General features: G+C 38.2%; 1 protein-coding gene across 2 annotated transcripts in view; it reads left to right on the plus strand.

Moving 5' to 3' along the window:
* Window positions 1-2,472: 2,472 nt before the first annotated feature.
* The window catches only part of CFI (complement factor I), a 38,732-nt gene continuing 22,007 nt past the window's right edge, over window positions 2,473-19,197 (plus strand). The window contains exons 1-4 of one of the 2 annotated variants that reach the window (XM_061191158.1): window positions 2,473-2,639; window positions 12,965-13,025; window positions 15,849-16,128; window positions 17,958-18,111. In XM_061191158.1, coding sequence (XP_061047141.1) covers window positions 13,020-13,025; window positions 15,849-16,128; window positions 17,958-18,111 — 440 coding nt within the window. In that variant the 5' untranslated portion in view covers window positions 2,473-2,639; window positions 12,965-13,019. The remainder of the gene's footprint in view (window positions 2,640-12,964; window positions 13,026-15,848; window positions 16,129-17,957; window positions 18,112-19,197) is intronic. The other variant, XM_061191157.1, reaches the window with a different exon arrangement.

Consider the following 19,197-nt stretch of genomic DNA (forward strand, 5'->3'; position numbering starts at 1 on the left):
AGACAGTGGTGAAAGAAAGTCGTCCCCATGGGCAGAGCTTCAGGTGGCACACCTGGCTCTCCACTTTGTGTGGAAAAATAAGTGGCCTAAGGTTAGACTATATATGGAATCACAGTTTCTAGAAGGGGAGAAACATGTGGATGTACATATAGGAGTAGGGCTGAAGTGTAGAAATCTTTGTATCACATGTTAACGCCCACCAGAGAACATCCACCAGAGAAAAGTAATAAATAATCAACAAAATGACTCAGCCAATTGATAATCAGCCAATCTCAGTCATCAACCACCTCGGTACTAGCACAATGGGCACAAGAATAAAGTGGCCATGGTGGCAGAGATGGAAGATACCCATGAGGCCAATAGCATGGACCCTGAAGGTTTCTTTAGCTACTGCCATCAACAAATGTCCAATCTGACAGCAACAGAGACCAATGCTGAGCCCCCAAGATGGCACAACTCATCAAGGATACCAAGCCCGCAAGATGGCACAACTGAGCGCCCAGGATGGCACAGTTCATCAAGGATACCAGCTAGCTACTTGCTGGTAAATTGACACATTCGGTTCTTTCAATCTTAAAAGGGCCAGTGGTACATTCTCACAGGAATAGACATAAATTGTGGGTAAGGATGTACCTTTTCTGTCTGCAGGGCCTCAGGATCATGAGCCAAAGGATTACAGAGTATTTAATCCTCCAACAGGGGATCCTGTATAACATCCTGCCAGATAAGGGAACCCACTTTATAGCAAAGGAGATGTGAGCGTGGGCCTATGACCATGCAATCCACTGGTCATATCACATACTATACCACTGTGAAGCTGGCAGCCTTATGGAGCATTGGAGTAGCCTGCTGAATGCCAAGCTGAGGTGCTACTTCAAGGCAATACTCTGTGAGGACTGGGTGCTATCCTCCAGGAAGCAGTATATGCATTATATCCCCAACAGAGAGAAGACACAGGTCTGGGAGCCAAGGAACAGAAGCAGGAATAACCACACTTACCATCACTTCTGATGACCACCTGGAGGCCGTGTGCTCTTGTCTCCACACTTTGTACTCTGAGGTCTGTTCCTCACAGGAAGCGCACTTTTGTCCTTTGGCACAACAGGAATCCCACTGAATTATAAGGTGAGCCTTCTGCCTGGTGCACACTGAGCTGCTTGTGTCTGGGGACCAGCAGGAAAGAGGGGGCATCACCATCTTGACAGGAGTAACTGACCCTGATCCTTCAGAGGAAGTTAGGCTGCTATTATACAACGAGGGTAGGGAGAAATGTGTATGGAACCATATGAGCTGCTCAGGTGTCTCTTGTGACAGTAAAGGGATAGAAACAGCAACAATGGTCTGAGAAGTGAATGGTAATCAGGGGCTGGATAACTCCTGGAAGAGGTTGTGGGCCATCCCACCAGGTAAGCCACTGAGGTCAGCAGAGGTGGAAACTCAGGGTGAAGGGAATCTAGAATGGATAGGAAGGAGGCAGGGGGTGAGTATCAACTGCAGCCCCAAGGTCAACTGCAAGGGAAGGGGCTACAGTTCCCTCCCCTCCCCCTCTCCGCAACCTCCCTCTCCTAAATAATCTCTCAGGAAGAAAGGTGCACTGCAGTTTTGAAGGAGCCACCCTTGAAGCATACATGGAAAGTAGATCTAAAAGGTGCAAATGGTAGACGCTGAAAGACAGGGAGATGAGTTTCCCAGATCCGCCTTCAAGGAAGGTCTGGCTGCCTGGCCGTGAAGTGTGTGGTCAGCTGACACTTCCTTCTGACAGCAACTAACTGTCAGATCCTTCAAGGTCTGCCTCAGCGACAGAGACCTGCCTCACCTAAGGGCAAGCATTTCCTGGGTAGCCCTCACCAGGCGACTGAGCAAGGCAGGCAGGATCCAGCCATTTCTGCATGACCCAGGGCCACTGTGACTGGCCACTCTTGCTCCAGAGGCCCCCGTGAGCTGGGCAAGGCTTTGTCGAACCTGCATTGCAGTCTAATTTTCTGCTCATTCCTGCTTCTCCTCCCTTCCTTTCCCAGGAGCTGATTCCTGATAAGTATCTCACACCCCAAACTCTGTCTCACATCTGCTTCAGGAGAATCCAAACTGTTGACAGCATTTCTGCTTAGAGAAAATAATTTGATCACAGAACAACTTGTGAATGAAAGGAAGCGTTTTGGTGAGGATTTTTAATGTATTCAGCATAACCTTCAATATGATGGACTTTTACTTCTTACCATTTCCTAGTTTTTGTCCTTAAAGAAAAATACATAATTCTATTTTACCAAAACATAAGAAATTTCTTCTAGTGATTTCTGTCTTCTCTAGAAAACAGAACGAGGCATTGTTCAGTATCAAGGTGGGGCATCAGTTTCCTCTCCAGGAAACACAGTCCCTCAGCTATTTACTGAGGCCTTTTTTGGTTTCAGTTACGGTAAAACTCTGGAATTTTGCCAAAATCTACATGAGTTCAAAAGTACAAAGCTCTTTAGGAGGCTTGCTCTTTTTAAATATTTTTTCAGAGGTTAAAAATTAAATTTCAAAAGAATATCTGGGGTGCAGAAGAGTCCACAGTAGAGATACAGACCCTGATTGTCTCCAACATGAAGCTTGCTCATGCTGTTCTGTTACTTTTGTGCTTCTGCTTAAGTTTTTGTGAGGTAAGTAATTCAATATTTATGCAAACTATTTTAAGTAGATAGTTCAAATACTATAAAAATACAGAAAACATCTTAAGGATACATTTTGACTTAAGGATTACATAGTTCAGTTGCCAACAATGACAGTATCTAGTCAGTAACAAAGATTTTATGTTAACATCTTGATGAAAGAGCTTTAAGAAATCGCTTTTTTCATATGCTATTCTCTGTGCATAGAAATTGAACTGAATGAGAATTTTACTAATATAGATCTATATTTACAGTAATTATTAAATCAGTAAACATTTATCAAGCTCCCTCTATCTATGTGCAAGGTAGAGTGCTGGGCAAATGGCAAGACTGATCTCTTCCTTCAGTAACCGTTTGGTACAGTTGTAGAAAGACGATACAAGTATGCCAATGAGGAAATAAGCAAAATTTAAATAATATATGAAAACACAAGAGAAGGAACTTTTAAGAGACATATATATTTAATTGCCAAAAAATGGTACAAATACTATCTGCCAAGGGACATTAACGAGAGGAAAAATCCCTTCCTGCTAGGAGGTCAGGGAGAGTTTATGGGTCAAATAGGATTTGAGCTAGGCCTATAATTCTGGATTAGATTTGACCAGTGGAGAGAAAGAGGAAGTGATTTTTCAGCCTGAAAAAGCAGCAAGTGTTATGGCAGAAAGATAGCACAGCACTGGGCTCTTCCAGATGAATAAACCCATTTGATCAGAGTAGAGGCTTTGTAGGCAACTCAAGCAGTTAAAACCAAAATGACAGATTGTAGGCAGTCTGAAAGCTGATCTATTAAAGTTAGAAATGTTTAAGACATTTTAGATACTTATTGATGATTGCCTGCTTTTGTGATCAAAGAGTTTTGAAACAATTCCAAAATTTGTTTTAATGCCTGTTTATAGCAGCAAATATTTAAAGAAAACTACCTAAGAAATCAGAATTATATACTTTGTTTCTTGTAACTTCTAAAATATATATGCAGTGTTTATAGTACAGATCAAATGGAAGTAAAGTAAGTGCTTGTTGATTAAAATCGATTAAATTATTGTAGTCCATAAATGAACTATCATGTAGCCATTAAAATTGTGCTTTTATATTTATTGAAATAAAAAAGCCCTCACTAAAAATCTTATTTTTGTTAAAGAGAAAAATACACACACACACACACAAATACACACATTTAACTGCTTGTATAAATGGCAGTTTAAAAGTTCATGAGGAATGTATATCAAATAAATAACAGTTGGTATCTCTGAGTAATGGGATTGCTGGTGATTTTTATTTTATGTTTTATGCATTTATGAATTTTCAGAGTTCAGAAATTCTGTTTTATTCACTCTTTATTTTTCTTTTTTAAATACCAAATAAATATGTTACATTATAACAAGAAAAATTTGTTTTTTGAAAAAAAGATATTTCAGCCACATTTTGGATTCCTGGACAAAAAACAGGAAAAAAAAAAAAAAAACTGAATATAGTAGTTTTCACTTACGCAAAGGAAAAGAGCCTCTTTCTTTTACTGAAAAATCATCCAACAATAAAGCTGTCTTCATTCCTTTAAGAAACAGCATTTTGAAAAGAGTTAATACCATATTTGTGAAAATTCCAGAACTCCTTAAAATATTATTTATAAAAGAAAATGGAATGATTTTTTATCCCACCTGCTGAGAAATAACCATTTTAAAATGGAGGTTACCATAGAGACAACATAAATGTGTTCAAAGAAGTTTTAAAATATATCTACATTTTCAACATGAAATAAAATATGTACAGCTAGGAGAAATGTTTGTTATTTTGAAAGCTGGGAGCAGATTTCCTTCTAGGGAATAAAAAGCCCCACTCCCTTTTTATATCAAAACATTCTGAGGGACTGATTTGGAGTCCATTTTGATGGACTGATAATCTACCCATCATATGTCAATGATGGGTGGATTATGTCATTGAATCAATGATGTCATTGATGGGGTGGGCTGGCACTGGGTTAGACTTAAGTTGTTCTGAATAGTGAAATGAGAATTCTGGTTTTACTGAACCTACCCAGACAAAGAGGTAAGGGGACTTAGGAAAGGATGGGAGAGAAACTCAGAGCACAGAGGTAGTGGCTGCTGTATCAATAACCAAGGGATATTAAAGAACAGGGAAGCCAGATATTTCAGTCAATATGGTTACCTACAGTGATAGTACTGTGCTGTGACATAATCCCTGACTGAAACCTTATATTTTTATTTTACCCTAAAAGCATACTGCAAACCTTGGTTTATATGGGTAGTATTTTGGAAGGAAAGAAGTAGGGTGATGTTCAGCAGAGTGACAAAATGCTGGAAAGAGGATATGCACAGGAGGCAACACACAATGCAGAGAGTGATGTCAGCAACCATGGCAGAGTAGGCAAATCCAAACACTTGTCCCTCTGCAAAAAAATAGAAAAATCAAGCAAACTTTCAGAACCACCTTTGTCAGAACTCCAGTTATCAGAGGCCTACAGCACCCAAGTGAATTCTGAACGAAGGAAAAAGGCAATTTAAAAATGGTAGGAAAACTGTGGCATTTCTACTTGCCCTTACCCCACCCTGTTCCCAACTCAGTGGCAGTCTTGAAGATGGCAGTCCATGTTCCCAGCGTGGAACTCTAGTCCCTGGCTCTAAAAGGAGCAGAGCAGACTTTATTTAAAAAGAACTGTGTTTGTTCTAACCTACCTGGGGGCTACTTGAAAGACTGACACAATGTACTTGTCTTTGTTTCATCTAACTTGGAACTCAGAGTGGAAAGCCAGCAGACGTTTCTCAAAAACATTAGAAAGCAAGCAAAAAAACAACATACAGCCACCTGGGACAAAAGATTACAGTTGAGACATACAATAGCGTGCCAAAGCTTGGAAGGGAAATTAGTGCATTCAAAAGTCCCTGTGTATACTGGGGAATTTAGAAAGCAGCACACATGCCCAGGGCAGGATGCAGCTCAGAAAACACCCAAGAAGATTCTAAGCCTATACCTCCAGGCCCAGTGCAAGCATGAAGTAAAGGCTAAGACATAATTGTAAATGGCCTGGCTAAGCATTGAAGGAGTGCCCCAGCACAGAGCCAATTTGCAAACCTGGGGGAGTTTTTTTGTTGTTGTTCTCAATTTGAGAGGTTCCTTTTACTTTCTTTGTTTCTTTCTTCCTTCCTTTCTTTCTTTCTCTCTTTCTTTCTTTCTTTCTGTCTTTCTTTCTTTCTTTCTTTTTTCTTTTCCCCCCCTCTCTCTCCCTTTCCCTTTCTCTTTCTCTCTTTCTGGTTCCTTGTTTTCAAGGAAATCTTTGTCTAAACCCTAGCTGAATGCAAGGTAAAGGAACCAAGACTTCAGGGACCACACAAGACAAAAAAACAAACTTTACAAAAACAGTTTAGAAAAGTTAGTAAACAAACAGCTACAATCTACAGAAAACAAGGGAAGCAAACCCTGAGGAGAAGAAAGAATTTGATTTCAAGAATTACTGCATTATAATATTCAAAATATCCAGTCTTCAACCCAAAATTATGAAGCATGTAATGAAACAAGAAAATATGTCCCATTCACAGGAAAAATTAACAGAAATTATTTCTGAGGAAGAACAGACTTTGAACTTACCAGACAAAGACTTTAAGTCAACCATCTTAAATATGTTCAAAGAGCTAAAGGAAACCAGGAGGATGATGTATGAACAAATAGAGAATATCCATGAAGAGACAGAAATCATAAAAGGAATTAGACTGAAAAGTATAACAAAGGACTCACTAGAGGGTTTTAATAGCAGATTTGAGCAGGCAGAAGAGTAAATGAACTTGAAGATTGTTCAATTAAATTATCCAATCTGAGGAACAGAAAGAAAAATGAATAAGAGCCTAAGAGACCTGTATGATACCATCAATATATACAAAATAGGAATCTCAGAAGGAGAAGAGAGAAAGGGTCAGAGAATATTTGAAGAAATAATAGCCAAAAACTTCTTAAATTTGATAACAGATAATGAATCTACAGATTCAGGGTGCTTACTGGTCCCCAAAAAGATAACACTAAGAAATCCACACCAAGATGCATAATAATGAAGTTATTAAAAGCCGAGAAACAAAACAGAAGATCTTGAAAGCAGCAAGAGAAAAGCAACTCATCATGGACAAAGGATCCTCAATAAGATTAGCAGCATCTTTCTCAGCAATAACCATAAAGGCCAGAAGACAATGGGATGACATTTTTTAAGTGCTGAAAGAAAAGAACTATCAGCCAGGAATTCTATATCCAGCAAAGCTATCCTTTAAGAATGAAGGAGAAATTAAAACATTCTCAGGTAAACAAAAGCTGCTGAAGGTGCTAGTATACCTGCTCTATAAGAAACACACTACAAGAAGAAAAAGGAAAGAGGGAAGGAAGGAAGGAAGGAAGAAAGAAAGAAAGAAAGACATTACAAGAAAGGGAGTCCTTCAGGCTAAATGAAAGGACACTAGACAGTAACTTGAAGCCATATGAAGAAATAAAGAATTCCAGTAAAGATAACTACACAGATAAATACAAAAGCCAATGTAATTTTATTTTTGGCTTGTAACTCCTTTTTATTTCCTACACTGTTTAAAAGACAAATGTATTTAAAAATTATAAATTAACAGGCACACAATGTATAAAGATGTAACGTGTAACAGTAACAACATAAAAGGGGATGGAACTGTACAGGAGCAGAGTTTGTATATGCTCTTGAAGCTAGGTTGGTGTGAATTCAAACTAGACTGCTATAAATTTAAGATGTTAAGTATAATCCCCATGGTAACCACAAAGAAAATATTTTTTAAATAATCAAAAGAAAATGAGAAAAAAATCAAAATTGTTCACTACAAAAAAATCAACTAAACATAAAAGAAGGCAGTATGGAGGAAATGACAATAAAGGTATAAGCCATACAGAAAACAAATAGCAAAATGTCAAAAGTGAGGCCTTCTTTAATTAATTTAAATGTAAAAGGATTAAGTTCTCTAATAAATAGGCATAGATTGGTAGAATTTATTTTTTTAAAAAAAGATGTAATTATATGCTATCTGTAAGACAAATTTGTGATCCAAAGACACAAATGGGTTGAAAGTGAAAGGATGGAAAACAATATTCCATGCATATAGTAACCAAAAGAGACCTGGAGTGCCACACTAATATCAGACAAAATTGACCTTAATTGTCTCTTGTTACAAGAGACAAAGAAGACATTAGATATTGATAACAGAGTCAGTTTGTTAAAAATATATAATTATAAACATATACACACCAAAAAATAGAGCCCCAAATTCATGATACAAATACTGACAATTAAAGGGAGGAAGAGACAATTCTACAATAATAGTTGGAGACTTCAATACCCACTTTTCAAAATGGAGAGAAAACCTAGACAGAAGATCAATAAGGAAATAGAGGACTTTAACAGCACTGTAAGCCAACCTGACCTGACAACTAGACGTATAGAAGCACTCCTCACGACAACAGCAGAATACACTCTTTTCTCAAGTGCACATGGAACATTCTCCAGGATAGACCATATGTTAGACCACAAAACATATCTCAGTAATTTAAAAATATTGAAATCAGATGAAGCAGCTTCTCTAAAGACAATGGAATAAAGCTAGAAATCAGTAACAGAAGGAAAAGTGGAAAATTCACAAATATGTGGAATATAAACAACATACTCTTAACCAGTAGTCAAAGAAGAAATAATAAAGGAAATTGGAAAATACTTAGAGATGAGTGAAAACAAAATACAACATTCCAAAACATATGGGATTGGCAAAAGCAGTACTTAGAGGGAAAATTGTAGTAGTACTTAGAGGGAAAATTGTAGCAGTAAATGCCTACATTACAAAGGAACAAAAATCTCAAATCAATAACCTACCTTTACACCTTAAAGAACTAGAAAAAGAAGAGCAAACTAAATCCAAAGCTAGGAGAAGGAAGGAAATAATAAATATTTGAATAGAAATAGAAAAAAATTTTTAAATAGTAAGACAATAAAATCAATTAAACCAAAATTTTGTTCTTTGAAAAGATCAACCAAATTGACAAACCTTAGCTAGACTGACAAAAAACAGAGAAGATTCAAATAAATAAAATCAGAAAGTGGAGACATTATTACTGACCTTACATAAATCAAAAGAATGATAAGAGAATACTGTGAACAATTATATGCCAACAAATTAGATAACCTAGATTAATGGACAAAGTCCTAGAAACATACAAATTACCAAAACCAACTCAAGAAGAAATAGGAAATCTGAACAGACATGTAACAAGAGATTAAATCAGTGATTTAAAAAGAAAGGAAGAAAGAAAGAAGGGAAGAAAAGAAAGAAAGAAAGAAAGATAGATAGAAAGAAAGAAAGGAAGGAAGGAAGGAAGGAAGAAAGGAAGGAAGGAAGGAAGAGAGAGAGAGAGAAAGGAAGGAAGGAAGGAAGGAAGGAAGGAAGAAAAGAAAGAAAGAAAAAACTTCTATCAAAGAAATATCCAAAACCAGATGGCTTCACTGGTGAATTCTACCAAATAACAACACCAAATCTTCTCAAACTCTTTTGCCCCCCCCCCAAAAAGGAGAGAATACTTACTTCCTAAATCATTCCATGAGGTCAATGTTACTCTGATACCAAAGTCAGATACTACAAGAAAAGGTACAAAGCAGAGATAATGGCTACCTCCTCCCCACCCCCATATAAAAAATTCCAGGGCTTCCCTGGTGGCACAGTGGTTGAGAATCTGCTTGCCAATGCAGGGGACACAGGTTCGAGCCCTGGTCTGGGAAGATCCCACATGCTGCGGAGCAACTGGGCCCGTGAGCCACAGTTACTGAGCCTGCACGTCTGGAGCCTGTGCTCCGCAACAAGAGAGGCCGCGATAGTGAGAGGCCCACACACCGTGATGAAGAGTGGCCCCTGCTTGCCACAACTAGAGAAAGCCCTTGCACAGAAACGAAGACCCAACACAGCTATAAAAATAAAATAAATTTAAAAAAAGACCCACAGCTGTGTCACATCTAAAAAAAAAAAAAAAAAAAAAATTCCAGATATTTCCAGTATTCTTCATTCGTGCGTGTAGCTACAGATTTTCATCTAGGATAATTTCCCTTCTGCTTGAAGGACTTTTTTTTTTTTTTAACATTTCTTGTAGTGCAGATATGCTGGTGATTAGTTCTTTCAACTGTTGTATGTCTAAAAAGGTTGTTATTTTGCCTTAATTTTCAAGTGATATTTTTGCTGGGTATAGAATTATAGGTTGACAGGGGGTTTTTTCTGGCATTTTTTAAATGTTTCTTCACTGTCTTCTCACTTGCATGAGACCTCTGTTGTCACCCTTACCTTTGTTCCTTTGCACATGGTCTTTTTCTTTGGCTGTTTTGAAGATTTTCTCACTGTTGTTATTTGAGCAATTTGAGATGATGTGCCTTGGTGGAGTTTCCTTCATGTTTCTTCTGCTTGGGATTCATTAAGTTTATTGAATCTGTGGATTTATAATTTTTATCAAATTTGGAAAAATTTCAGCCATTATTTCTTCGAATAACTTTTTTGTTCCCATCTCATTCTCATCTCCTGTGGAACTCCAATTACACATATACTATGTATACTACACCACTTGAACCTGTCCCACAGCTCACTCATACCCTGTTCTTTTAAAAAATTCTCTATTACTTCCACATTTCATTCTGGATAGTTTCTATGAATAAATCTTTAGGTTTGTTAATCTTCTGCAATGTCTTAACTGTTGTTAGTTCCATCCAGTGTATTTTTATCTCCGATATTGTCATTTTCATCCCTAGAAGTTCAATTTGGATCTCTTATATATTTTTCTTGTCTCTACTTTTTGAACATAAGGAATACAGTTATAATAAATATTATAATATACTTGCCTGCAAATTCTAACATCTATATTAATTAAGGATTCTGGGTAAATTTCAATCAATTTAATTTTTCTCCTCACTGTGGGTCATATTTTCCTGTATTTTTGCATGCCTGTATATTTTATTGGATGCCAGCTATTATGAATATTATCCTGTTAGATGCTGGGTATTTTTGTATTCCTATACATATTCTTGAGCTTTGTTCTGAGATGCAGTTAAGTTACTTGAAAACAGTTTGATCCTTTCAGGTCTTGCTTTTGAGCATTCATAGGTAGGACCAGAACAATGCTCAGTCTAGTACTAATTGTTCCATACTACTGAGGCAAGATCCTTCTTTGTACTCCTTCCAATGCCCCATGAATAATGAAATTTTCCAGTCTGAATGTTGAGAACAAGCCCTATTCATGGCACCATTTGAGCGTGGGCCCTGTTACCTTGATTTCTATTGGGTGGTTCTTTCCCCAGTCTCTGGTAGTTTCTTCACATTTGGGTGCTGATAAATACTCAGCTGAACAATTAAAAGGGGATCTTCTACAGAGCTACAAAGTTCTCTCTCTATGCCACTTACTTGTTTCCAGTACTTTATTCTGTGAAGTATAGCTGCCTTGGTCTCCCAAGACCCTCAGCTTTGTCTCCTCAACTCAAGAAGTCCCTTGGGCTCAGCTCAAGTTCCTCCTCTCCGCACCACAGTCTGGAAAGTCTCTGAAGGAAATCACATGGAACAGCTGTAGGGCTCACCTACCTCATTTGTTTCTTTAGTCTCAGGGATCTCTACCCTTCATTGCCTGATGTCCAGTGTCTTGAAAATCATTGTCTTCTGTATTTTGTCCATTTCTTGATTGGTTTAGGCTGAATAAGAACTAGGGTAGCTTTGGTACCCTTATAAGTCTATCGACTAGAAACAGAAGAATTCCCATTTAATTTTAATAATTTTAATTTAAATATCCACTTTTGGTTAGTGGCTATTTTATTAGATGGCACTATTAACAATTGCTGGGGTTGCTGAGGTTGAGTTTTTAAAATACAAATGTAAACTTCAAATGAGCACTTTTTAAAACTTATTCTTTAATAGACATTGTATTAAAAATGGAAGTTAATTCAGCCAACTTTCAGTTCTACCCTGACATAGGCAGTCTCATATGCATTATGCATTGGAATTGTTCAAATTCGCTTCAAGTATAGTTCATCTATGTTCTTACGTATTCCTGAATTTATAATAGATTCAAAATAAAGTGTTGTCACAGCGATTGTAAGAGTGAAGAAACAAAAAAAGTTGAGTTTTTCAGTTTTGTCATTCTAATGGCCATTTGGAATTTTTGTTTTCAAAATATAAAATAGTAAAAACAATGCAGCCTGAAAGGTGTAATATTTTTGTTTGCTAAGTGCAAACAGTAGTTCATACAGGAAATATTTTACCTAATATTAGGTAAAATATCAGATTAGGTAAAGATACTGAAAGATACTATTAAGTATCCTTAAAATGAAATTTATTATTTTTATTAATATATTTAATTATCCTTAAACTGTAATATTATTATTCATTACTGTAACAGGCCTATATATAGGTATAGTTTTTCCTTTTTCATTAAGTATATGAATGTAATTTAAAATATTTGTCTAGTACTTTTTTCCTTATTTGTACCATACTATGAATTTTACTTTTTACTTTTTTTTCACAAGCATGATTTTTTATGTATTTATATATGAAATTTCAATAAAAGAAAATATTTGCTGTTTAAATTTTTCTCTATAATTTATTATTCATTTCTTTCATGATTTTTACTGAAAATAATTTTGTTCTGTAGGGGGGTTGTTTAAAAAGTATCTGTTGTTGGGCTTCCCTGGTGGTGCAGTGGTTGAGAATCTGCCTGCCAATGCAGGGGACACGGGTTCGAGCCCTGGTCTGGGAAGATCCCACATGCCGCGGAGCAACTAGGCCCGTGAGCCCCAACTGCTGAGCCTGTGCGTCTGGAGCCTGTGCTCTGCAACAAGAGAGGCCGCGATAGTGAGAGGCCCGCGCATGCAATGAAGAGTGGCCCCCACTTGCCGCAACTAGAGAAAGCCCTCGCACAGAAACGAAGACCCAACACAGCCAAAAAAAAAAAAAAAAAAAAGTATCTGTTGTTTAAAAATCTACTAGGCTTGGGACTTACCTGGCGGTGCAGTGTTAAGAATCTGCCTGCCAATGCAGGTGACATGGGGAGTTTGAGTCCTGCTCTGGGAAGATCCCACATGCCGCGGAGCAACTAAGCCCGCATGCCACAACTACTGAGCCTGTGCTCTAGAGCCCGCGAGCCACAACTACTGAGCCCACATACCACAACTACTGAAGCCCGTGCGCCTAGAGCCCGTGCTCCTAAAATCTTCAGCTCCTAAAATGTAAAATTCTCCTCAGTGTTCTCTTTTTGTTTTTGTTTTTGTTTTTCACCATTCATGCAATGAATACCAGGCCCACCATGCCCCTGAAGAAAGTCTGAGCTAGGAGAAAGGACCTTTCACCTGAAATGAAGGTCAGAGTCTAAATGATTACCCAGAACTGGACATTGCAATATATGACTGTTATATATGACTGTTCCTGGGACCAAAAGTCTTTTAATCTTTCATTTTTGCTCTAATCTAAGAGTGACTGAAAAGTTGATGGCACTTGCCCAAGTTTCTTTCTAAAGATCAAGGAAAAATGACACCTCAGAAAGGGATCAATTTGGGGAAAAAAATCAAGTTTTTTCTGCTTGCACCCAATTAGAGTATTGCTCTTTCAATAGAAAGGTGATACGTAAAAGCTGACAGTCCCAGCTGTCAGGGCACTTAAATTTTGTCAGTGGAAGACACAGGAACTAAGTAATTACAAAACTGTCAACTCTAATAAGTGCTACAAAAGAGGTACATGGAACCATGAAAAGTATGTAACTACTAGATTTTATTCTAGATCAGTGTGTCAAAAACCAGTGTAGTTAACGACAAATTTGTCAAATTTCCTGGCTATTTGATAAAGTTCACTGAAAAGCATGTTGGATAGAATGACTTTCACAGCTTTTGCAAATTTTTGTGTGGTTTTTAAATGACTGGTTTTTATTTGTCTTCATCATAGCCCTTAAAGATCGTTCAATTTGTTTCTGCCCCAGCTTGCTGTTACTGCAGCTGGAGGGCACTGAGCAAGGTTGGGGGAGTGTTAAGGCTGGAGGCTGGGGAGACTGGACAAAAGGATGCCCATCCTCCAAAGGGGGTGTCTAGGGGACAGAGAGAGAGCGTTGACTTTCCACAACTGGCTTTTGACCCAGTTGACCTATTCCCAGCCTTCACTGTATTTCCTCTGGATTCCTGCAGGTCTAATTGGCCTCCTGCCTGTTTGTCTGATCTGATCTCCAGAAAGATCTTCCTCAAATGCAAATTTGCTCCACTGTTTAGTCTCTCAGTGGCTCCCTGTTCTTGCTGTTCTTGTTCTCACAGTCCTGCCCGGAGCACCTCCCACCACCCTTGCCAGCTGACTCCTTCTCAGTGCTCTCAGTGCTCATCCCAGACATCAGCTCTTCTTGGAGATGTTCTCAAGCCTCCTAGTCAGGCCACGGGCCCACTGTCCTAATGGCATCCCCGGCCCACGTCTACCAGGGAAACTGTCAGTCAGGCTTGCCTGTCTCTCTTCTGGTTGGTGCACTCCAGAGGCAGGGATCCCTCTGATCCTAGCCTCAGGCTGTTCCCTGGCATAGAGTGGTGCTTACTAAATCATTCAGTGAATTAATTGATGAATGAGCTAATCATCTGTTTTCCAAGCTTCAGACACACATTTCCCTTTTCTACAAAATATCTCCAAATGCACATCCTTCAGGCATATCAGAATCAACAGGTCCCAAGCCAAACTCATAATTCTCTACCTTAACTTAATATCTATATTGATGAATGGCATTATACATCCTTACTAACACTCAGCCTCAAAACCTAGTTCTACTGTCAACCCCTACATGCATTAAATTGTCCAGTCCTCTTGCTTTTGCTTGTTCAAGTGTCTTTCCAAATCATTTTCTTGTTGCACTCCTGCTGCCTCTTCCTCCCCAGTTTCCCAACCAATGACCATCCCAGTTGAAGCACACACAAGCCCATCACTTGGGACTGCTCACGATTCCCTAAATACATTGTGCACCATTCGTCCTGTGTTTTGCTAGCACCTACCCTCTGCTAACACCTGACCTTCCTCACCTTGCTCAGATGCTCCATGAGGCTGTTTAAAATGCCCCTGGAGGGAATTCCCTGGCGGTCCAGTGGTTAAGACTCTGCGCTTCCACTGCAGGGAGCACGGGTTCAATCCCTAGTTGGGATCCCCGATCGTGCATGCCACAGGGAGCAGCCAAAAAAAAAGAATGCCCCCGGAAAGACTTGTTCTCTCCCACTCTGGATCTCCAAGAATACTGTTATCTTATTTGTATGACTGTTGTATCACTTACCCCAGTTATTATGCGTGTTTCTATCTTATTGTCTAGATATCAAGCCCTTGGAAGACAGAGCCCATGTCATGTTCATCTTAGCAGGATTTTGCACTAAGTAGGAGTTTAGCAAATGGTTTTGCATTTATTAATAGAATTAATCAATTTCATTCCTCAATTCATTCCATGAGACTATAATTACCACCAAATTTTCTACTCCTTAACATAACTGTCGAGATTCATTGATTTCTTCAAAGGCAGAATTTTATGTTGGCTTTTGAATAATAACAGCTCCCACTGATTTCATGCCTAGTACCTGCCAACCATTATACACATTTTATTTCTAATCCTTACAATAACCTTGCAAAATAGAAGGAAACAGTTTACAGATGAGGAAACATGTTTCATGAGGGTAAGTAACTTGCTCAAGGCCATATAAGTGCCCAAGTTGAGACTAGAAGCCAGGGTTGTTTGATTCTAAAAACCACCAGACCACATTACCCTCATCTATACTGTGGGATATATGAGTCTGTTTTGTTCCTTTCCTTCATGTATTCATCTTTTCTTTTTTAATGTGCCATAATATACGTAAATGATGTCCTGATAACATATGTTGAGACTATTTTTCTATTTTTAATAAATTCCAGGAAGGGGAAGATTTTGATACACAGCATCTGAAGAAGGTTATATCAACATTTATTTCCATGATTTGAGTTTAAAAATTATCTGTCACACTTCCCTTATCGGCACAGAGAACTATCACTGATGAAACGTGTCTTATACTGTATGCATTTCTCTGGGACGGTGATACTGATCAATCTGAATACCCATGTATCACTGGTCATTTGTAGCTCGTGTATTCATCTTTAAAAAGATTTTAGTTTGTTGCTAAGCTAATGTTTATTTTGTGCTTTATAGTCCACGTCAACATCAGACACATTTCAAGAGGATCTCGTGGAGAAAAAGTGCTTGACTGAAAAATACACATGTCTCTCCTGCAATAAAGTCTTCTGCCAACCATGGCAGAAATGCATCGACGGGACCTGTATTTGTAAACTTCCTTATCAGTGCCCAAAGAATGGTACCAGGGTGTGTTCAGTTAATGGGAAAAGCTACCCAACTTACTGTCAGCAAAAGAGTTTTGAATGTCTTCGTCCAGAGGCAAAGTTTTTAAAAACGGGAGCATGCACAGGTGAAGGTAGGAGAAGCCTAGTTTATTTTGTAAGAAGAAAATTGTCTACTATATTTTCTATTAGAAAATACTTTTCCTATGAAATGTTATGACGACAACTCAAAATTCTTCTCTAGACCCTCACTAGTAACTGGGGTGATAACTAAAGAAGTTAGGGGATCATCAGAATCTAGCCAGCCCTTGAGTCGAGAGCATGAGGCCCTGAGGCTGGTCCTTCCCCTCAGTGCCTATGCCACTCTGTGCTGCCCAGCCCTTCAGAATTATCCCCACTCTCACTTCTACTTGGCTAAAGGGATTATTCCCGGAGCTGTTGAGTTGGTTCAGAACCCAGTGAAAAGGGCCTTACATGAGACTGGTACTGATATGGAACCCCTTTGGACCCCAGCCCCAATAATTTCTTCCAGCATCCATCCCACCAGTCCCTACCCCTTTCCCTAGCCCCAAACCATCAGCCCTGATCCAAGGTTTAGGCCATCGCTGGCCTAGGATATACTCCAACCTAGCAAACTTGGCACATCAGATCAGAGAGCTTGTCAAGACTTCATCCAGGTGCCTAATGTAGTGAGGAGGCTGGGACCCTAATATGGAGATTAGTAGAGTGGTTAAGATTTAAGGGTCTCACTGTCAGTCAGATTTAGTTGTAAGCCCCTCCAAGACCCACCTCGATTATTGACAAACTATGTGGCCTCTCTGGAATGCAGTTTCCACATCTGTAAAATGTGAGTAACAGTAGTTCCTAACTCATAAGACTCTTGTGAAAATTAAATAACATGATGTATGTAAAGCTCTGTGAATAGTACACAGAGAGCACTCATGAAATTTTAGCTGTGACAGCAAACCTTAAGCTCGTTGTCTTCTGATATGAATTATCACAGACATTTCATGAATTTACAGAAGAATGCTTACAGTGTTCTTTTTAAAGTTACCATGACGTATGCCAGCACACAGTAGCCTAAATATTTTTGTATTGCTGAGTTAAGATGTTAAGGTACTGTGGAACAGGAAGAAGAAAGATCCGTAATTGAGTCCATCTCTCTTACTTGTTGGAGAGGACGAAAGCAACTGTGGAGATTATTTTGTCAGGGTCAGACTTTTGTTCTCTTGAGGCATGAAATGCCTTAAATATATGAGAATACATAAACCTTTCTTACATTTTCATTATTTGCTTGGCTAACTTTTAAGAGCACAGATTTTGGAGTCAGATCAATATAGCAGGTTCAGATTCCTGGCTTCAGTCCTTGAGCAAGTAACTTAATCTCATGTATAAAAATGGATAAATTTAGATTCCTCATGTGCAAAAATAGGGATAAATATCACCCTAGTCTTCATAGGGTTGATATGAGGATTTTATGGTACTTTTTTTTACAACTGGGTAGCACAGCTACTGACACATAATAAGCCCTCATAAAATGATTGCTTACCATTTGTTAGAATCTTCATGGTGGGTCTTCCCTGGTGGCGTAGTGGTTAAGAATCCGCCTGCCAATGCAGGGGACACGGGTTCAATCCCTGGTTCGGGAAGATCCCACATACCGCGGAGCAACTAAGCCCGCGAGCCACAACTACTGAAGCCCGTGCACCTAGAGCCCGTGCCTTGCAACAAGAAAAGCCACCGCAATGAGAAGCCTGCGCACCACAACGAAGAGTAGCCCCCGCTCACCGCAACTAGAAAAAGCCTGTGCCCAGCAACGAAGACCCAACGCAGCCAAAAAAAGAAAAAAATCTTCATGGTGTTCAAAGTTAATTAGAAATTATGTATTTTATTACTTTAGAGACTTAATCAAGAGGAGAAAGAGTGCCTGAATATTGCTCACTCTTTTTTTTTTTAATTTTAGAACAATTTAGTGTTTCCTTGGAGAATGAAAAAGGACATTCAGAAGGAATTGTTGAAGTAAAACTTGTAGACCAAGATAAAAAAATGTTTGTGTGTGGAAAAAGCTGGAGCATTACACAGGCCAACGTGGCCTGCCTTGACCTTGGATTTCAACTGTGAGTGCTTGTGTCACTGAATTTTCCCAGGGCTGATTTTATTATTCCAACTTTTTTTTTTTTTGATTACCCTATCTTTCTGTGCCTCAACTTCCTCAACTGTAACCTGAGCATATTAACTGCCTGTCATGAGGATGAAGTGTGTTTATGCTCAACTAGCACTTAGAACACTGCTGAGCACACGAAGTTTGCTCAGGTATCTGGATGCAATCCTTTGCCCATCTGTAGACTTGCAAATACATTCATCATTATCTCTATTCACCTATGATTACGTCCACTCCTTCATACCTAATGTTGTTTATATATGCCTTCTCTCTTTTTTTTCTCAAGCTTGCAGAGATTTGTCTATTTGATTAGTGTTTTTGATTGTTGTATTTGTAAATTATCTCTTGTTTCTTTATTTTCATTAACTTTTATCTTTGGCTCTCTCTCTTCTTTTCCCTATTGTATTTTTTCTAATTCTGTTAGTTAAAATGCTTAGCTCATCAATTTTCAGTTTTTCTTATTTTCTAATATAAGCATTTAATGTACAAATTTCCCTCTAGGTAATGCTTCATCTGCATGCCATAACCCTCTATAAGTGGGTATTTTATTTATTGTTCAATTCAAAATATTTTCTAATTTTCAATATAATTTCTTCTTTGACTCATACATAATTTAGAAGTTTCTTTTTTTTACATTCCTAATGAGTATATTAGTTCGCTTTTGGTTAACTTTTTTATATAGATTTGCCATTTAATTTTATTGTGGAGAGAGAATGTGTCCATATGATGACAATTGTTTAAATATTTTTTTGAGACTTGCTTTGTACTGAGTATATTTTAAATGCTTCATGTGCAGGGTTCTGCATAATAGATGTGTTATCCATTAGAATAAGCAAGCTTGTTGATTGCTTTATTCAAATATTTTCCCATTTATTTACTTACAGGTTTTCTATGTTTTTATCTTTTAAGTTTGTCCCTTATAAACAACACATATCTAGATTTTTTTTAAAAAAATACAATATGACAATAACTGTCTGAAGAGTTTAGTCCATTTACATTATTGTGATTATTTACATTGTTGAATTTATTTTTCCTATCTTGT

The sequence above is a fragment of the Eubalaena glacialis genome, chromosome 5 (assembly GCF_028564815.1).
Source record: "Eubalaena glacialis isolate mEubGla1 chromosome 5, mEubGla1.1.hap2.+ XY, whole genome shotgun sequence".
Classification (NCBI taxonomy): domain Eukaryota; kingdom Metazoa; phylum Chordata; class Mammalia; order Artiodactyla; family Balaenidae; genus Eubalaena; species Eubalaena glacialis.